Here is a 17,152-nt window from a genome sequence, read left to right as displayed (position 1 = left end):
GAAGCATATTTAGAAAATATTCTTTGGTAACGTAATGCAGAAAGAGTTGGGAACGCCTGTGCGGAGTGTGTTTAGACTCCAAGATATAATTACCATAGTCGTCGTGAAACTTCTTGATGGACATAAGTTTGCCTGTGTATCGTAGTGTTTGGATCGCGGAAGACGGACAAGCGTTCCTCACACTCTTCCTCCATTTTAATTAGCCGCAACGGGTATCTTCACGAGTTAAATGCGAAGTCCCGTACGATTACCTTAACTTGCCGAGTCGTTCGTTGTGATTTTTCAACCTCGGTTCATCGAACAACGCTAGGGTAGACGCACCGTTTGTGGCCGTAATTATCTTATTTTTAGATTCCTTGCAGATTATTATTAAAGTGAATGTCCCAATTTCGGCTCATGTCCCCATGTCTGCTCGTTTCGCATTTTTCTTATTATTATACGCGTTACGTTTGTACTATAGTTGCAAGAAAATAATTCTAAATTAATTAAACACTTACGCGAATGTTGCGCGAGCTTGGGGCGATACATACATCGTTATTTTTCGTGAGCAGAAATAAGGACATTTAGAGTATTATATATTTAATTATAAATTACTAGTAGTTAAACATCTTAAAATATCTTTCTGAAATAGTTTTGATTTGGTTGATTTATTATTAAAGAATTAATCAATTACTCTGCAAATTTTCATCGCGAACAAATTTTTTACTCCTTCTTTATGACGAGTTACCTCTTAAATCAGCAGAAATTGGGACATTCCCCTTATGAGGTTGAAAATTATTTCTTTACTTCTTATGTGTAGAGCATGTATTAGTGCATATATTGCATAAATACTATACAAAAATATTAAAAAATGGCCGAGTTATCTTTGCCTTGTGTGGAGAATTTCACATGGTAAATATTTTGTCCTTACACGGAAAAATATTATATTTTCTAAGAAGTGGCCAAAACTGGTACGATACCTTCAAGTGGCAACAAATGGTGCATCTACCCTACTGCGTGTCTCCACTGGCGAATGTTTTGTGTTATTCGAAATTGAATATGGAGACGAAAAAGGGTAAAAGCCAAACGAGAATCAGGTTTTCTGAAACATTTGTCATACGAATACCGGAATGTAGTTAAACCTTCCTCTGTTTTCAACATCATCAAGGTCTTCAGTGGGCGTGCGTACACTACTGATCAAAAGTTCGTGATCCGTCATCCGTTCACTTCTTATTACATTATATCCATCGAACTGTAGATCATTCACTTAATTTCTAGTTTTACCACGTTTAAATAGTAGATATCGAAACCTAAAGATCCTTGACACAATATTATCAAGCGACTACCTAAAGAGTGTAGAACACTCGACATAACGAATTCATTACCAACAATCAGGGGTCGAATGAAATTATTAAAATTTCCTGTTAATTATGAAATAACTAAATTTCTGGCTGTTATATTTTCTTTTCCGAGAAAACTGTTATAAAATGCAGTGTATTAACTGAAAGTTTTATCTTCTGGAATCTGGAAAGACGTGGTTGTTAGACAGGAACATTTATTCTACTCTGAAGAAGTTAAAGTTGCGACAAGTAGATTTCCTGGAAATGTTGTTAGAGTAGATAGATTTAAAGTTAAAACCTTAAATCCTTCGGTGGAGATAACTGTATAAAAAATCACAATGTGCTTTCACTTCTATATTTATCTTGCTTTCAGTTCCTTAAATAATAATAATTAATAATAATAATAATATATAATAATCGATCCTCGAGAACTTTTATTAATCGAACATAAAGTAACTGATGAAACTGAGCTCTTACAACAAAGTTAAAGTGTTAATACTCTACGGTCAAAGGTGATGAAAAATATAGTACATTGTGAAGAAATATAGTACGTTTCAGAGGAAAGTGGTACAAAATAGAATTGGATTAAAAGAACGACTTCTTATTTTTTAATTGTATATTTTTTTTCTGCACTTTGCATTATGAATTCATTTATTTCCTTTAAACAAATGTGTCAAAGGTTTGATTGCACTGAAATTCCAAATTAACATACATATATGAGGAACTCATTTTTTATGAGAGATAGACTGTTTCTCTCTTCCCGCCACTTCACATTCATTATAGAAAAAATACTCTCAGTAAAAGCTGAAGTGGCGGGAATAGAGAGAAAGTATGAAATTATTTTATATAAATTCTGACAAACAGATCATAGACAGCACTTTTTTTAAGTCACGTTCAGAAGTTAAAAATTTAAATTTGCAAATTGAAGTTTTGGTGTTGCCCTAGAATAAAATAAGAAGTAAAGATTGTAGAATTTCATCAGTGCATAAGGAATATAGTAGGTATTTTTACATACAGTTTCTTTTTCTAACAGTAGGTACGTACAGTCGCATCGGGAAGTAAGTTGACGCTATTCAAAATCGCATAACTTTTTTAAAATTGGTCCAAACGACTTGAGTTTTTTTTTAGAAACTAGCGGAATTAGTTTTCTAGGTGACGGGTTTCGTCTTTTTGAAAAAAATTGCAACTGGTCGGAATAGCGATGAAAATAGTGAAGTTTGCTTTTTTCAAAATTAAAAAAAAAGAAACCCATTTGTAGATTGAAATCGCTGATTTCGGCGAATTTCGCGATTTTCGACCTTATTCTGCGATCTGTAAACGTATATAATATGGACCACCGGATTTCAAAAGCTAGTCAAAAGTAGAGGAATTTGTATTTTTCTTTTAATAAAACTGACACGCGGAGACGTAGGAACAAATGCATTATGATATATCCAAATGTTAAAAAAAGTTCAAATGTATAGAAATTCTACTAAAAAAAAAAAAAACTGAAAAGAGTGAAAATGGACATTTCGAAAAAAATGGTATCTAGGTAATATGGAAGACCGATTAAATTGGCAAAGAAACCTGAAACACTCTACTTTTGATGCTGAAAATGAAGTAGAAGAAACGAACAAACAAATATATATAATTTTTGGAATATATTGTTGCTTTCTGCGTCTTCTACACGTTGGGCAAGTGAATAACACGTGCGAAGCGCACAAGAATATAATAAGATACTCTATATTACAGTACGTTTGGTAACCCTAGTCATCCCTAGTTGTCCCGATCACGCAGGATGAGCCATAAACCAGCGTGCAATCCCCCAAGTTTCCATCGCTACTCTGCCAGTGGCAATGGCCGACGATGAGTCAAGCCGTGTCGGAGAGGGAAGGTTTAATAAAATTTTAGTTCCGCAGCATGTACGTCTGTATAATAGTCCTCTCGTCCCGAGTGCCTGGCAACAGTGCCTGTTTACTTTTGTCTGGCAGATCGAGCGGCATAAAGGCAGCCTCGGATGGCCTACTATCTCCTGGAGGCCTCTCACCTTAGAGTCGTCCATCCGCATCGAGGTCATTACGAATACGTTGCAAGTACAGTCTCTGTCACAAGCGGCTTGCCCTTTTCAATTAATTTACCAATTAATCCGGCACACGTAATATCGCCCGCAGAGCGGGGTCTTCCCTCCGGGGGAATGTTAACCCGCGGATCAGGGATTCGATGGAAGCCATCCCCGCGCGGACGTATTATTAATTGCGGCGGAGGAAGTACGCCTTAAATGTGAACGGGTTACACCGTAGCGCGGCACGGCCTTCTGAATCACAGGATGCAAATCCCTCGGCGTGAAAACGTGCCCACGACAGTCGAAGTGTTACATCTGATCGCAAGGCTTCCTTCGCGTGTCGATGCACGGGAAGGGGAGGGGGGCGCACTGATTTATCTTCGCAGAAATTGGTACGCCACGCGGTGGCGAATTTGCCCCGAAACCTGGACAAAAGTAATATTTCTAATTGGAAGGTAAATTGGTGAAGTATTTTATTATAAGATGACTCTGAAAAGAAAGAATGTCGTTCTTTTTTAACGTTAAGTATTTTATTTGTTGTCCTGATTAGAATTATAATTCTTAACCGGCTCGCGGGTTAACCCGAGTCTGACTCGGGGTAAGCGTTCTCCTTCATTACTTAACAACCAGTCGTCGTATTAATATGAGCTAAGTTTTCGGTAGGTACTCCACCAGAGATGGAAGGGCAAAATTTGTATTTAAATAAAATTTCGAATAACGAATAAACGTTAAAGAAAATTTCGCCACGTGTCGAATAAAGCTTACCCGCACTATTTTCAAAAAGGTCTGGGTTAGTTTATGAAAAACCTTGTATAAAAATCAAAGCGATCGGAGGCAGGTATTATTCTTATGAAACTGGAGAGGTGGTTTCACCCTCTAAACATGCAAACAGGCCAAAATAAAAGGACACCTGCTTCTTACTTTTTTGTCCTGTGAAACATATCCAAAAACGAAAGTAATCGGAGACGAACCCCTGAAAATCTTGTAAACTTGAGGGGTGGTTTCACCCCCTAATCATGCAAAAATAAAAGGACACCTGTTTCTTATGATTTATCCTCTGAAACATACCCAAAAACGAAAGCAATCGGAGAAGAACACCTGAAAAGCTTGTAAACTTGAGGGGTGGTTTCACCCCCTAATCATGCAAAAATAAAAGGACACCTGTTTCTTATGATTTATCCTCTGAAACATACCCAAAAACGAAAGCAATCGGAGACGAACACCTGAAAATCTTATAACTTTGGGGGTTGGTTTCATCCCCTAAATATGAAACCGGGCCGCTATAAAAAAACACGCAGGTATATCTTATTTTTCGGTCCTCTAAAGTATATCCAAAAATCAAAGCAATCGGAGGCGGACGCCTAGGATACTCTCCTTGTAAATACTTTGACAGGTAAATTTCGATCGTCAACATTGAGCTGACATATCTTCAAAAGAGCTGCACTTTAAATTCTTCAACCAGCAAGAAATTATGCTCAGATATGACATCAACGAATTGCACTGTTTCGGCATATTATATTCTTTCTATTTCGACTTTTGGCCAGATTTTGGGGCAAACTCGCCCCTGTGCGCCGCTCTATCGTCATCTACGCGAGCTTCTCCCTGATTAATCGACAAGCGTGAATCTGTTGGACTAATGTTGCTACTCACGCTTCGGATTTTCAGAATTACTCCCGTGCATCTCGTGACGCTTCAGTTTATTCAACGAAGAAAACCTCTATTTATCTTGACTCCTACTTAGTCGAAGCATAGTCCTCTCGTAGGATTTTCCACCGATCTACACGCGTATCCCGTGATCTAACGTTCCCTTATTAAGCCTCTAATTGTAGGGGAACGGGGACAACGTTGAATTAATTTCAAAGTCTCCGCGAGGTTAACTGATGGAGTGAACGTTGCTTGCTATTAGGTAATTGGTGTCACTATCGGCGATATCGAGCGACATTTACAGAGCGATGGTACCGAGACCATGGGCGGGCGCGAAACCAGATCGATGATGCGCTCGTACCAGCGTCGAATTTTCGCGATTGCCGAGGTGTCCGAGCAACGGAACGAGTTCGAGGCAAGATAATAGTGTCAAGGTACAGTTATTGAGAGCCAGACTTACTTTATCGGACTCATTTCCGCCTGGCCGCAGAGCGGTCTGTCTCCTCTTGCGCGCTCATCTGTACATCGATCTAAAATCTAAACGATTTAAGGGGACTAGGCGGTCGAAAAATAGGTTCTTTTTTATTGCATTTTCTGAAAGTACTATCTTTTCTCAATAAAATCCCGCTTGGTTTATAGTAAAATTCGCAAAATTGTAGATTTGGCAGCTAAAAACGTCAAGCGGCAACCTACAGCGTCGTCTTTGCCCAGAAACTTTAAATGCGTTTTTCTCGAATATTTTTTCTCTTCGTTTTTTCCGTGATTGTGAACGAATTGAGGTTCAGATCGACTTGGAAAAAATTACAGGATGCGTAGAATATGTGCTATTTCGGCGCAAACCTCTGATATGTTCCGTAAAAATTCGAGAATTTCATAAAAAAAATCCGGTGACTTCTTAATTTTTTTTTTCGGCGCAAACCTCTGATATGGTCCGTAAAAATTCGAGACTTTCATAAACAAAATCCGGTGACTTCTTAATTTTTTTTTTCGGCGCAAACCTCTGATATAGTCCGTAAAAATTCGAGACTTTCATAAAAAAAAATCCGTTAACTTCTTAATTTTTTTTATGCAAGTCTCGAATTTTTACGGACCATATCAGAGGTTTGCGCCGAAATAGCACATATTCTACACATCCTGTAATTTTTCCCAAGTCGATCTGAACCTCAATTCGTTCGCAATCACGGAAAAAACGAAGAGAAAAAAATATTCGAGAAAAACGCGTTTAAAGTTTCTGGGCAAAGACGACGCTGTAGGTTGCCACCTGACGTTTTTAGCTGTCAAATCTACAATTTTGCGAATTTTACTGTAAACCAAGCGGCATTGTATTGAGAAAAGATAGTACTTTCGGAAAATGCAATAAAAACAAAAAAACAATTTTTCGACTGCCTAGTCCCCTTAACGAAACGAGTGCTAAAGACACGTGTCGTCGATGGTATAATTCTCATGATCGCAAACGCCAGATCAGACGGGAAATTGAAAGCTGACTGTACGCTTGTATCAATCAAGATCCTCCACGATGAAAGTACAAAGAGTAGCCTCAGAGTGCCTGGCATTATAATTCCGTTTCAAGGAGAGTTTCGTGTTCCACATTATACCTCTGGCCTCCCCCTGCGTTCTTGCGCGGGCAGAGAAACGCACGCAAGTAAACGGCGAGATTCTCCAATTTCATTTTTCACTCTTTCCCGCGATTAGCTTCATCCCGCGGAGTGGGAACGATCGCTGCGAGCCCATGCGAAAGGAGAGCGTGAAACGACAAAAGACCTCGACTCGGTTGGCTAGCCAGCATGAAGTTCCACGCATTTACGCGATTGCATTCTGCGTGCACACGTTTGCATCGGCTGCATTATCCTGTAATGATTCATGCGCGTGTCCCGCTGTCACGTGCATCCACCTTGTGCACGCGCGGCGTTTTATTCTGGATAGGTTCGTTTAGATGGGAAAGAAGCAGCGAAGGCTTCTTGGAGATTCTGTTTAAAGAACTACAAGCCTCGGTGCAGTTTCTCAGGAGTCCTTTTCGCCGGCAGAAGTTTTATTATTCCTATGTAACAGCAGCTTTGCGCGAACATTAGCATTAATAGTATTACGTTACAAGCTGTGACCCAGAAGTCTTCGGGAACTTGAATTTAATTGGAGCCAGAGTGTTTTGAATTAGGATCGCAAATTGTTCAGTCACCTTACTTCCAGTTTTGTATCCTTATCTTCTCCACGGTGCAAAAAGGAATTGCGAGTAGGTAACGGTGCGCGCCGTTACATTAAACTGGCGTTATCTAAAGCACGTAATTTAGATAACCATAGAAATGGAATGGGCACGAGAGGACGCCGCTTTAAGGTGGGAAATCTCTGGAAGAGTATTCCGAAACGGTTGGAGGAATGATAGGCGAGTATGCCGAGCGCGAGTCACGTCAAGGAGCCTTGGTGCGAATGTAGTTAAATTTATGCTACCGGTTGATTTCTACCTAGTGAGATCATCGCGGAAGTCAGGCTTAGCCGTTCCTTTCTTCGTTGCGACTGCCGATGTAATCACGAAATAGACGGCGGATTAACATAAAATGGAACCGACAGGAACGGCGACGTAAAACCTCGAGTAATGAGTTCCGCAGAGGCACGTTTCTCCCGGCACTTATCGAATTAAGATTACTCCTTATTAAAGCAAAGCTTCTAAGTAGCCCTGCGAAATTATGTTTCCTTGTTGGGTACACATGGTCTGATCCACCAGTAATTTTAACAAGGGAAGATCCCATTAGCCGAGAATTAAAAAAATTCCGAAACTTTGTGAATATGTAGGGGATTTCCTCCTGATTACAACGCAATTTTTGTTTGCCGCCCAAATTCACTCGAAGGGGGTCAAATTAACCCCCGAAAATTCGGCTATTTTCGAGATTTTGCGTTATAACTCGCGAACTGTAAGAGATAGAAAAAATGTTTCCAGACAAAAGTCAGTTGTTTTGATTAGATCTAGCATTTGGTAAAAAATTTTTTTACAGTTCACGAGTTATAACAGAAAATTGGAAAATAACAGGATTTTGCAGGGGTCAATTACACCCCCTTAGAGTGAATTTGGGCAGCAAACAAAAATTCCGTTGTAATCAGGAGGAAATTCCCTACATATTTACGAAGTTTCAGAATTTTTTGAGTGTCCGGGTTAGGGATGTTCCCTTGTAAGTTACTTTAGCGGAATCCAAGTGTAATGAGTGGCAACAAGAAAATGGAAAGAGAGAGGCTTTTAAATTCAGGATAAAGACTTGGTAAATCCTTTAAAATGGTAATGAGATCGAATGGCAATTATGGTATTAAAAGGTTTTACCACTTTCACTTCTGGTAAAGACAGATCTGTTGTAGGGGCAAGAACTAGGTAATCTAGCGATTTTTTGCATCCGTTTGCTGAGTAGTAAGATGTTACTTATTTAGAAAATAAAATCGTATTGCTAGTGTACAATATTTAATATATCATAAAGCTTGAATCTATGTGACTCGTACGTAGGGAATTCAATCGCGGGATCCCGGCTGTTTTTTGGATTCCATTTTCATATTTTTCAGTTGTTCATAAAGTAATTTACGTTTTTAAATATTCTCGGGATAAGTTATAACTTGATATATCAAATCCCGGGAGTTTTAGAATCCAAAAAACAGCCGGGATCCCGGGATTGAATTCCCTACGCGCACGTCAGCCATATTTTTAAGATCAGCTTGCACACAAGTTCTTTCCACTAACGATAAGTTAATCTGACAGTAATGCAGCGCATAATAATAGAGATATGAAAGCAAGATTTTTCAAGAACTACGGTAAATGAGCTGCGTGTAATCGTTACACTGCCTGCATAGCTACATATTTCAGCGAATGCTGATGTACTTACACGCGCGGGGGACAGGTGTTTTTAAAAGCAGTGAATTGTGACAGCGCACGCAGGGTTTGAACATGAACATTCAGAGAGAGTTTTTTACTGAGAAAGTGTGAAAAGAGAAACTATTCCATTTGTATTGATATCGTCGTCAGCGTTTTGTGTTTAACACGTGTCACATAGAAGCCATCAATATTCTTTATTAATCTGATTGAGAAATTTCTAAAAATCTAATTTCAGTGGACACTTATTTCATATTAAGCATGGGTGTCCGGAGGGGGTGCAAAAGGCCCCCCCCCTGGCTTTTGAGAAAAAAATCGCTTATTTGTCAAAACTGATCTTTATTAAGTTTATATTAAAAAGGGAATATTTTTAATTTTCGGTTTTAAATATATAATTAAATTGGCACTATAAAACGGGTTAAAAAAAGGAAGAGGGGTATATTTTTCTTTACCATCACCCAAAGTTGCCCCCCCCCCCTGGCTTTTGAGAAAAAATCGCTTATTTGTCAAAACTGATTTTTATTAAGTTTATATTAAAAAGAGAATATTTTTAAATTTATAATTAAATTGACACTATAAAACGGGTTAAAAAAAGCAAGAGGGGTATATTTTTCTTTACCATCGCCCAAAGTTGCTCCCTCCCCCCTGGCTTTTGAGAAAAAATCGCTTTTTGTCAAAACTGATCTTTATTAAGTTTATATTAAAAAGAGAATATTTTTAAATTTATAATTAAATTGGCACTATAAAACGGGTTAAAAAAAGCAAGAGGGGTATATTTTTCTTTACCATCACCCAAAGTTGCCCCCCCTGGCTTTTGAGAAAAAAATCGCTTATTTGTCAAAACTGATTTTTATTAAGTTTATATTAAAAAAAGGAATATTTTTAAATTTATAATTAAATTGGCACTATAAAACGGGTTAAAAAAAACAAGAGGAGTATATTTTTCTTTACCATCACCCAAAGTTGCCCCCCCCCTGGCTTTTGAGAAAAAATCGCTTATTTGTCAAAACTGATCTTTATAAAGTTTATATTAAAAAGGGAATATTTTTAAATTTCGGTTTTAAATATATAATTAAAATGGCACTATAAAACGGGTTAAAAAAAGCAAGAGGAGTATATTTTGCTTTACCATCACCCAAAGTTGCCCCTCCCTGGCTTTTGAGAAAAAATCGTTTATTTATCAAAACTGATCTTTATTAAGTTTATATTAAAAAGAGAATATTTTTAAATTTATAATTAAATTGGCACTATAAAACGGGTTAAAAAGGGTCTTGCTTAAGAGGGGTATATTTTTCTTTACCATCACCCAAAGTTACCCCCCCCCCCCCCCGGAAAAAAGTCTCCGGACGCCCTTGATATTAAATTTGTTTTGGTTTCAGGCATACATGAGGCCAAAGAGCACGGCGGTCCAAATCGCGAGGATCGCGGCCATCACCTTGGTCACGATGACTGTGGTCCTTGGAAGCTTCATACTAGCAGCAGCCTGGGTCCGAGCTCGAGCGACCTGCACCCCCGAAGCGGTTGCTGCGATGCAGGCGGAACTGAGGCTTCAACAGCAACAACAGCAGCAGCCCTCTTACACCTACCAGCAAGGTGAATTCTTGAAGCACCTGCAACCACAGGCACTCATCCAGGTAAGTTTGCAAACCAGGGACAACTTCGTGCAGTGTTTCACGAAGTGGGATCATGACAAAAACATTTTAGGACATTCTGGGAATTTTTTTAAAGAAGCTACTCTGCGTGGAATTTATCGTCTAACACTGAAAACGAACTTTTGTTAAGTGTTTCACTATGAAAGGCAAAGAATGCCTCCTGAAATTGTTTAAAAACGTTTTTAGTTTTAACCGAAAGGCTCGTCGCTTCTTATATTCAGTGCAGAAGCTATTTTAATTCTGATGCCAAGTTTTATTTAAAATTCGAAGGGGAAAGGTGTCCTTTGCCTGTTTTCTAAAAGAATATTAAACACGTTTACGAAATTCCTTCTGCTCTAAAACGTGCATCAAATTTGTCGAGGAAAAACACCAGTTTCAAAGCCACCGTGGAGCAAGAACAGGCATCAGCCTTAGAATGGCTTTTCCAGCGTGAAATTTCTTAGCTGAAACGCTTCGTGGATGTTTCACTCCGTTCAGCTCGGTGCCAGCTTTCGAGATTTCTAAATTTTCACCTTCAATTCAGCCGGTTGTAAAAGCCTCGCGGGGCAGGGAAACTATCGGGGATCGATCGGTTCCTGTACATTGTTTCCAGTCGAATGGAGTTGTTTGACTTTACGATCGAAAGTGAGCGAGGGAAACGCCGCCAGGACGGCGATAACTCGATTAACATTCACCTGCTGATCAAGCAAGCCAATTCACTTTGCGGGGCCAAAATGGTCGAGGAGTGTGAACACTTAGAACTCGACGCGGCCGCAAGTAATTATTTAAACAATCGAAAGGCATTAAAATGCATATTTTTTTTTCGTGCTTGCCAATATTCACCATTGCTAGTCTAACGCAAGCTAATAATTGCAATTTACCTCAATTGACAGCTCAAGAAATTTCCTAGTAATTGCTCAAAATGTTTACTTAAAACCATTCGGTGAACTGAACGTCTCTTTCGCCTGCTGAGCATCGATATCGCACTCGAAAAGTCACGCCATTGTGGCTGGACGAAACGGTTTCTGACAACTAAACGTCACGACGAAAAATGAAAGTGAAAGTCCACCGAGAAAGTGAGAGAATTTTTCTTTCAGTGCGAAGGAAAGTGATTGAAGGAACAGAAAGAGATCTGGATTTTTTTGTAACTCCTATGGAAATTTTGGTAATTTCTATGATCCTCAAGGGAGTGACATTTCGAATTGGTTTTGCAAGAATCAAAGCGAACTTAAGGTAAATGACCTGGACACGTCCCAGTACCTGGACACTAGTGTAAATAATACTGATTATTACATTTAATATTCGCTTTATCCATAAAAGAACTATTTTATTCAATTATTCAGATATTTAATAAAATATATTCAAGTACATATATATTTTTTTTAATAAACTCGTAGCACTCGTAATAAAAATAAATTTTCTTCAACTCTCCAGTTTACACCATTTTAGTATTACTCTTATCTGATTTGCTAAACAGCCTCTACTTTTTCTTAAGCGAATATTATTAATAATGTTTAGTACATTGGTACAACTAATACATATTTAGAAAAATGATACCTCGTAGTATTCGTTTTTGATTGAAAGATTAAAATTAAAGGTCTTATTAGTTTTTTATTCTCGTGTCTATCTACTGGTACAGTGAAATCTCGGAACGACCCTAAACCTGACCATGTGTGCAAACTGCGAAATAAGCACGAGTTATTCTTGACACAATATTAAAATCATTATTTAACACCTCAGCAATTATTACTTTGTATTATTGTTATCTCGTTTTAATGATAATATACAATTCAATATTCATGTGTAAAATTCGCGTGGCACACACGAATACACATAGCCATAAAATTAGTCATTCAATAGTAGATTGTTTTTACTCAAGTTTGTTTACTGATTGGAATAAATTATTTATACAGAAAAAATATGCGAGTAGGAAAAACTATTGTGTTGTTTTTTTTAAATTAATTTCCCGAGAAAATATCCAAATTGCTGTTGTTTCATCATGTGTCCAGGTAATGGGACAGTAAAATCAGGACACCGAGACATACTAGTTAAGCTGTCCAGGTATTGAGCCATTGTAAGGACTATGAATTTTCAATATTTTACAAAATTATTCAATTCAATAACATGCTGTTTTTTTTTTTAATCATAAAGTACACACAGTGCCCCATGTAATTGCAAACTCGTTTTTATATAAGTCGACTTGTATAACTGCAAAATTCTCAGTCGCGTTTCCGCCGTACCTTAAATGTCCAGGTATTGGGACATTTACCTTAATTAGGTTTCACGGGGGGCAATCGATTCGTGGGCAGTACGAACCGAGGTAAATATGAATTTCCACGGCTAGAAGCATTACCTTTATGATGAGACAACAATGAAGAATCGCTTCTCACGGTACTCGATGGAAAGCACGGATCGTGCTCGATCTATGGTCACACCCTTCTTTGTGGCATTCGCCTCGATATTACTGGCAATAACGAACCACCGAGGTTTGCCATGATTTATCGCAAACATTTTTATCTGGAAAGCCCCGGAGCTCGATTCCTGGTGCTGCAGTTGCTTTACGGATCGAGTTTACACAAATCGGTCGTTATCGCGTAGCCATCGTAATTAGGGGTTCCTTTTCGAAGAGGTCGTAATATTTTCTGCCCAAATATGACGGAGCTCAGGGTAACTCGTACTTCTTCCACTTAGAATTTACACGGTGCAATTTCCACTTTAATTTAAACAGTTCAAATGCACTCTCTTGCAATAAATTCTTTGAAATCGGTATTATCAACTCCCTCGGCGTGAAAAGGCACCGACTACGGCGGTGCATAATGACATTTTTTGTCAAATCCAGTTACTGAGAATTTTCTTTTTAAATTCTTGGTAATTAAATTCTCTATCAATCAGAATGTCGAATTTCGTTGCCAATTGTTTAATATTTAGCGAAATATGCAGCAACGAAATTCAAAATTCGGGCCCAGCAGATCGATAGAGACTATAATTACTAAGAGTTTAAAAAAAAGATTGTCGAGTTTACTGAAACATTACGACCTGTAGACTGATTTGGAAAACAATGTCATTATGTACCACTGTGCGACGCTACTCAGCGTATTAACGATGCGTAGTATTTTTTTTATTGCAAATTTACAATCTACTCTGTATTATTTAAATAAGAGTAATGCGTTGAATATTAAGTGGCTTGAGTCGGAAACCATCCATCGACTGTTTAACCGAGCTTATCCAGTGAGATCTCCTTGACTCTTCTTTCGATAACGATGCACAGTTTGACTAATAAAATATCACTTAACCCTAGAACACTAGTGTTCGTCATTATTACGTTCGACAAAGCTTCTCGCTGGGTTGACGACTACTTTTTGCGTTGTTTGTACTAATTATTCCAAATAGTATGTTTGTAATATAAAACAGTTAACCAAAAATAAAGTTTGCAACATCGTGTGATGAAAATAAAAATCTGCAGGGAGTGGTAAATTTCACTAACGTTTGTGTGAGAGGAATATTGAATAAAGTTTGTGTCCTAGGGTTAATTAAGCGTTTAACATGGCGTTCAAAATTTCTCAGAAGAAATCCGCAGGAATCCCCGCTGCGATTCAATATTCATTAACCGCCAGTCGCTCGAACGTGAGATATGATTATACTTTCGCGCGAGAACGAGACCAATTTTATGCACCGCGAGGTAAGGGGGCAGAATTTTGCGTGGCCAATTCGGAATCACGCCTCTCTCTTCTTCTTTTTTTGTTGCAAAGCTGCACAAGAATGCGCGAGCGTCGCCGTCGTTCTGTTTCGATCGTAAATAATTCCACGCTTTCTAAGCTTCTGACTTTTTATGCCTAATTCACTTATTATAGTGCCTCGCTCCGGCGCTCGTTACCTGCATGGGCATTAGAAGAGCGTGGAATGTCTGACAAACACTTTCTTCGCGTTGATCCTTTCTTATGCCAATTTTCTTTGCTTCGCCTGTCTTTCTCCACGGACAATTTCCAGCCTGAAACATTTATTTCATTCGAAATTCCCTTCAGGAGGAAACAAGATATTTGGCAGGGGAGGCCGGGGCAGATTGTAACACGAGTGTTTTATATCCCGAGTGTTTTTTGGATTCCATTTTTATATCTTTCAGTTGTTCGTAAAGTAATTTACGTTCTTAAAAGTTCTCGAAATTTTGGAACCCTAAAAACAGCCGGGATCCCGGCATTATTATCCCGAGATTAAATTCCCTACTCACCTTTCAAAAAGATTAGCAAGTGCATTCAGAGTTCATCTTCTCTGAAACACAGGGGCGGATTTGTGTATAGGCGACGTAGGCCGCAGCCTAGTGTGGAAAATTTTGGGGGAAAAAATTGAAAAGTGTTTAAGGGGTTATGCCTAGTCAGCTTTCGAAAAAGAACGCGATTTTCGGGAATTTTTTGTGGAATATTTACTGTATATTTTTTACAACTATTCCAGATACCCAGGAACCTCATGGAACCTGAAAATGTTTGTGCTGTCTTGTTCTATTTGCTTTATAGAGTACATATTCACAATTTATAGCTGCAAAAAATTTGCGACTCTACATAATTTTTAAACATAATTAAAATAACTCTATCTTCAAAAATGGCGATGTTAGGAGCCAAAATGTGTAATTCGTTCTAAATAACGTGGTTGTAAACAATTTTCCCTTACAAAACACAGTTCGCATTCGCTTTCTAAATTTTAAAAACCCCCAGAATACAAATTTTGGTTTAAAAAACCCTTGGAGGCTGACTTTCAACTTTTAAGGGTGGTAAAACAATGTAAATGGTGTTTTCCAAACAAATAATAAACATTTCCACCTAACTGATGATTTATGTACGACCTGCTTCTTTTGTCCGGCGAGATTGTTATTGGACACTGGACAGACCACTGTGCAGCGGTTTCCAAAATATCTTGCTCACCGATATCAAAACAGCTTCCGCGAGAATAGCTGTTATTCGTTCATTTTTTAACGTTTTCCTATAACAAAACTACTGAGAGTTGCTCCACATATGTACTTTTAAAATAAGCGAATAGTTGTAAAAAAATATATACAGTAGATATTCCACAAAAAATTCCCAAAAATCGCGTTCTTTTCGAAAGCTGGCTAGGCATAACCCCTTAAACACAAAGGCTTGACAGAACTTCAGAAACAATTCTCATTCTCTTCACGTAGCAAATTATCAATAATTCACATCTGAGTTGTCATTGAATTAATTCCAAAGTAGTCTCAGCTGTTTTAAATGAAAATATCAGATGATATTTCAAGGGCGATAGACGCTTATGAACTTAGGGGTGCCGAATCTCCAAATCAGCCCTGCTAAAACACTAAACAGCACTCCACTGTCTAAATTATTAAATGACTGCCACTCGCTATGAAATAATCCTTTCACGCTCTTCCAACAAAAACATATCAAGCTCCTTCCTGTCGCCCATTAAGCACGTCATCCAGCAATTTGTGTGGAGCGCGACAGATCGTAAAGCAAGGAGGTAGGTGTATAACACTCCGCACCGTGAGAATCGACGGCTCCCCGATGGAATTGAATTATTCAGAATCGCGCGTCTCGATCTCTCCCCGGCGATTTCAATGCCGATACCGATTAATCGCTCTAAGGGCGCGTTCGCCAGCTCGCGCGGAGGCTGCGTTTCCCGCTCGTAAATCGCCGAGGAGCCCCCCTTTGTATGCAAAGACGCGGCGCGGCCAGGGGGCTTATCAGTAGGAAGCGAGCGACAATTAATTCCCCATTGAATGGCACGGACTAAGCGAGGAAGAACGGCGCGCGTAGCCGTGAAGCGGAGGATAGAACGTAGAAAACCAGGCGCGCAAAGAATCGGTGCGCGCCGGTGCTAGGAGCTGCGTTCAAGGAGAACCGCAGCAGCGAATTACGTAATTCGGGTTACGTTCCTCGATGCACGTTCCTGAGGTGAAACAGGAAATCGCCATTTCGCTTCTCTGCCCATTTACGAATAGCTACACTGTTCTGTTAGGAGGTCCATGAAAATTGGAACACAACCGGCTTTAGATTAGTCGTTGATCCGATGCCACGTTAGGGTAAGCTTACGTTGGAGCTGCGATAGAAACTGTAAGAGCGTCGGTTCGACGCCTGTACCGTTGGTCATCTTTGGTACGTTCATGTTGGAGCTGTGAACGATCAGAGCGGCGCACAGTGGACTGTCCAATAACAATCTAGCGGGACAAAAGACGCAGGTCGTACATAAATCATCAGTTAGGTGGAAATGTTTATTATTTGCTTGGAAAACACCATTCACATTGTTTTACCACCCTTAAAAGTTAAAAGTAGGCCGTAGCCTAGTGTGGGAAATTTTAGGGGGTGTTAAATCGTGGGGGAAAAAATTGAAAAGTGTTTAAGGGTTTATGCCTATCAGCATAGGTGCCAATGATTATCGCTCTTTGCGATAAAGATGAAAAGTTTTTCCGAAAGGCGTCACGAAGTTAACAGGTAAATGGCCAAAGGTCACCAAATCAAACGGTAATAATGTTAATTCTGTACAAAAACATTGCCATTGAATTTTCCTGCAATTTCGCTTTAAACATTGTGAAAACGTGAAAATACGTCAAAGCTGTCCTGAGGATGCAAATCAAAGTCTACCCCAGTCAAAGTGTTAATCTTAATAATTTTGCTTTGGCCAATAAAGGCGGTCAGTTGATTGACGTTGTATTCAA

The 17,152-nt window shown here is 38.9% G+C and overlaps 1 protein-coding gene across 1 annotated transcript in view; it reads left to right on the top strand.

Moving 5' to 3' along the window:
- LOC143376143 (uncharacterized) overlaps positions 1-17,152 on the top strand; it is a 51,875-nt gene that overhangs the window by 14,727 nt on the left and 19,996 nt on the right. The window contains exon 2 of the mRNA XM_076826101.1: positions 10,225-10,479. Within this exon, the coding sequence (XP_076682216.1) occupies positions 10,225-10,479 (255 nt within the window). The remainder of the gene's footprint in view (positions 1-10,224; positions 10,480-17,152) is intronic.

This window comes from Andrena cerasifolii, chromosome 1, assembly GCF_050908995.1.
Source record: "Andrena cerasifolii isolate SP2316 chromosome 1, iyAndCera1_principal, whole genome shotgun sequence".
In the NCBI taxonomy this organism is placed as follows: Eukaryota; Metazoa; Arthropoda; class Insecta; order Hymenoptera; family Andrenidae; genus Andrena; species Andrena cerasifolii.
Note: the sequence above shows the minus strand (reverse complement) of the source record. Positions and strands in the feature narration are given on the sequence as shown.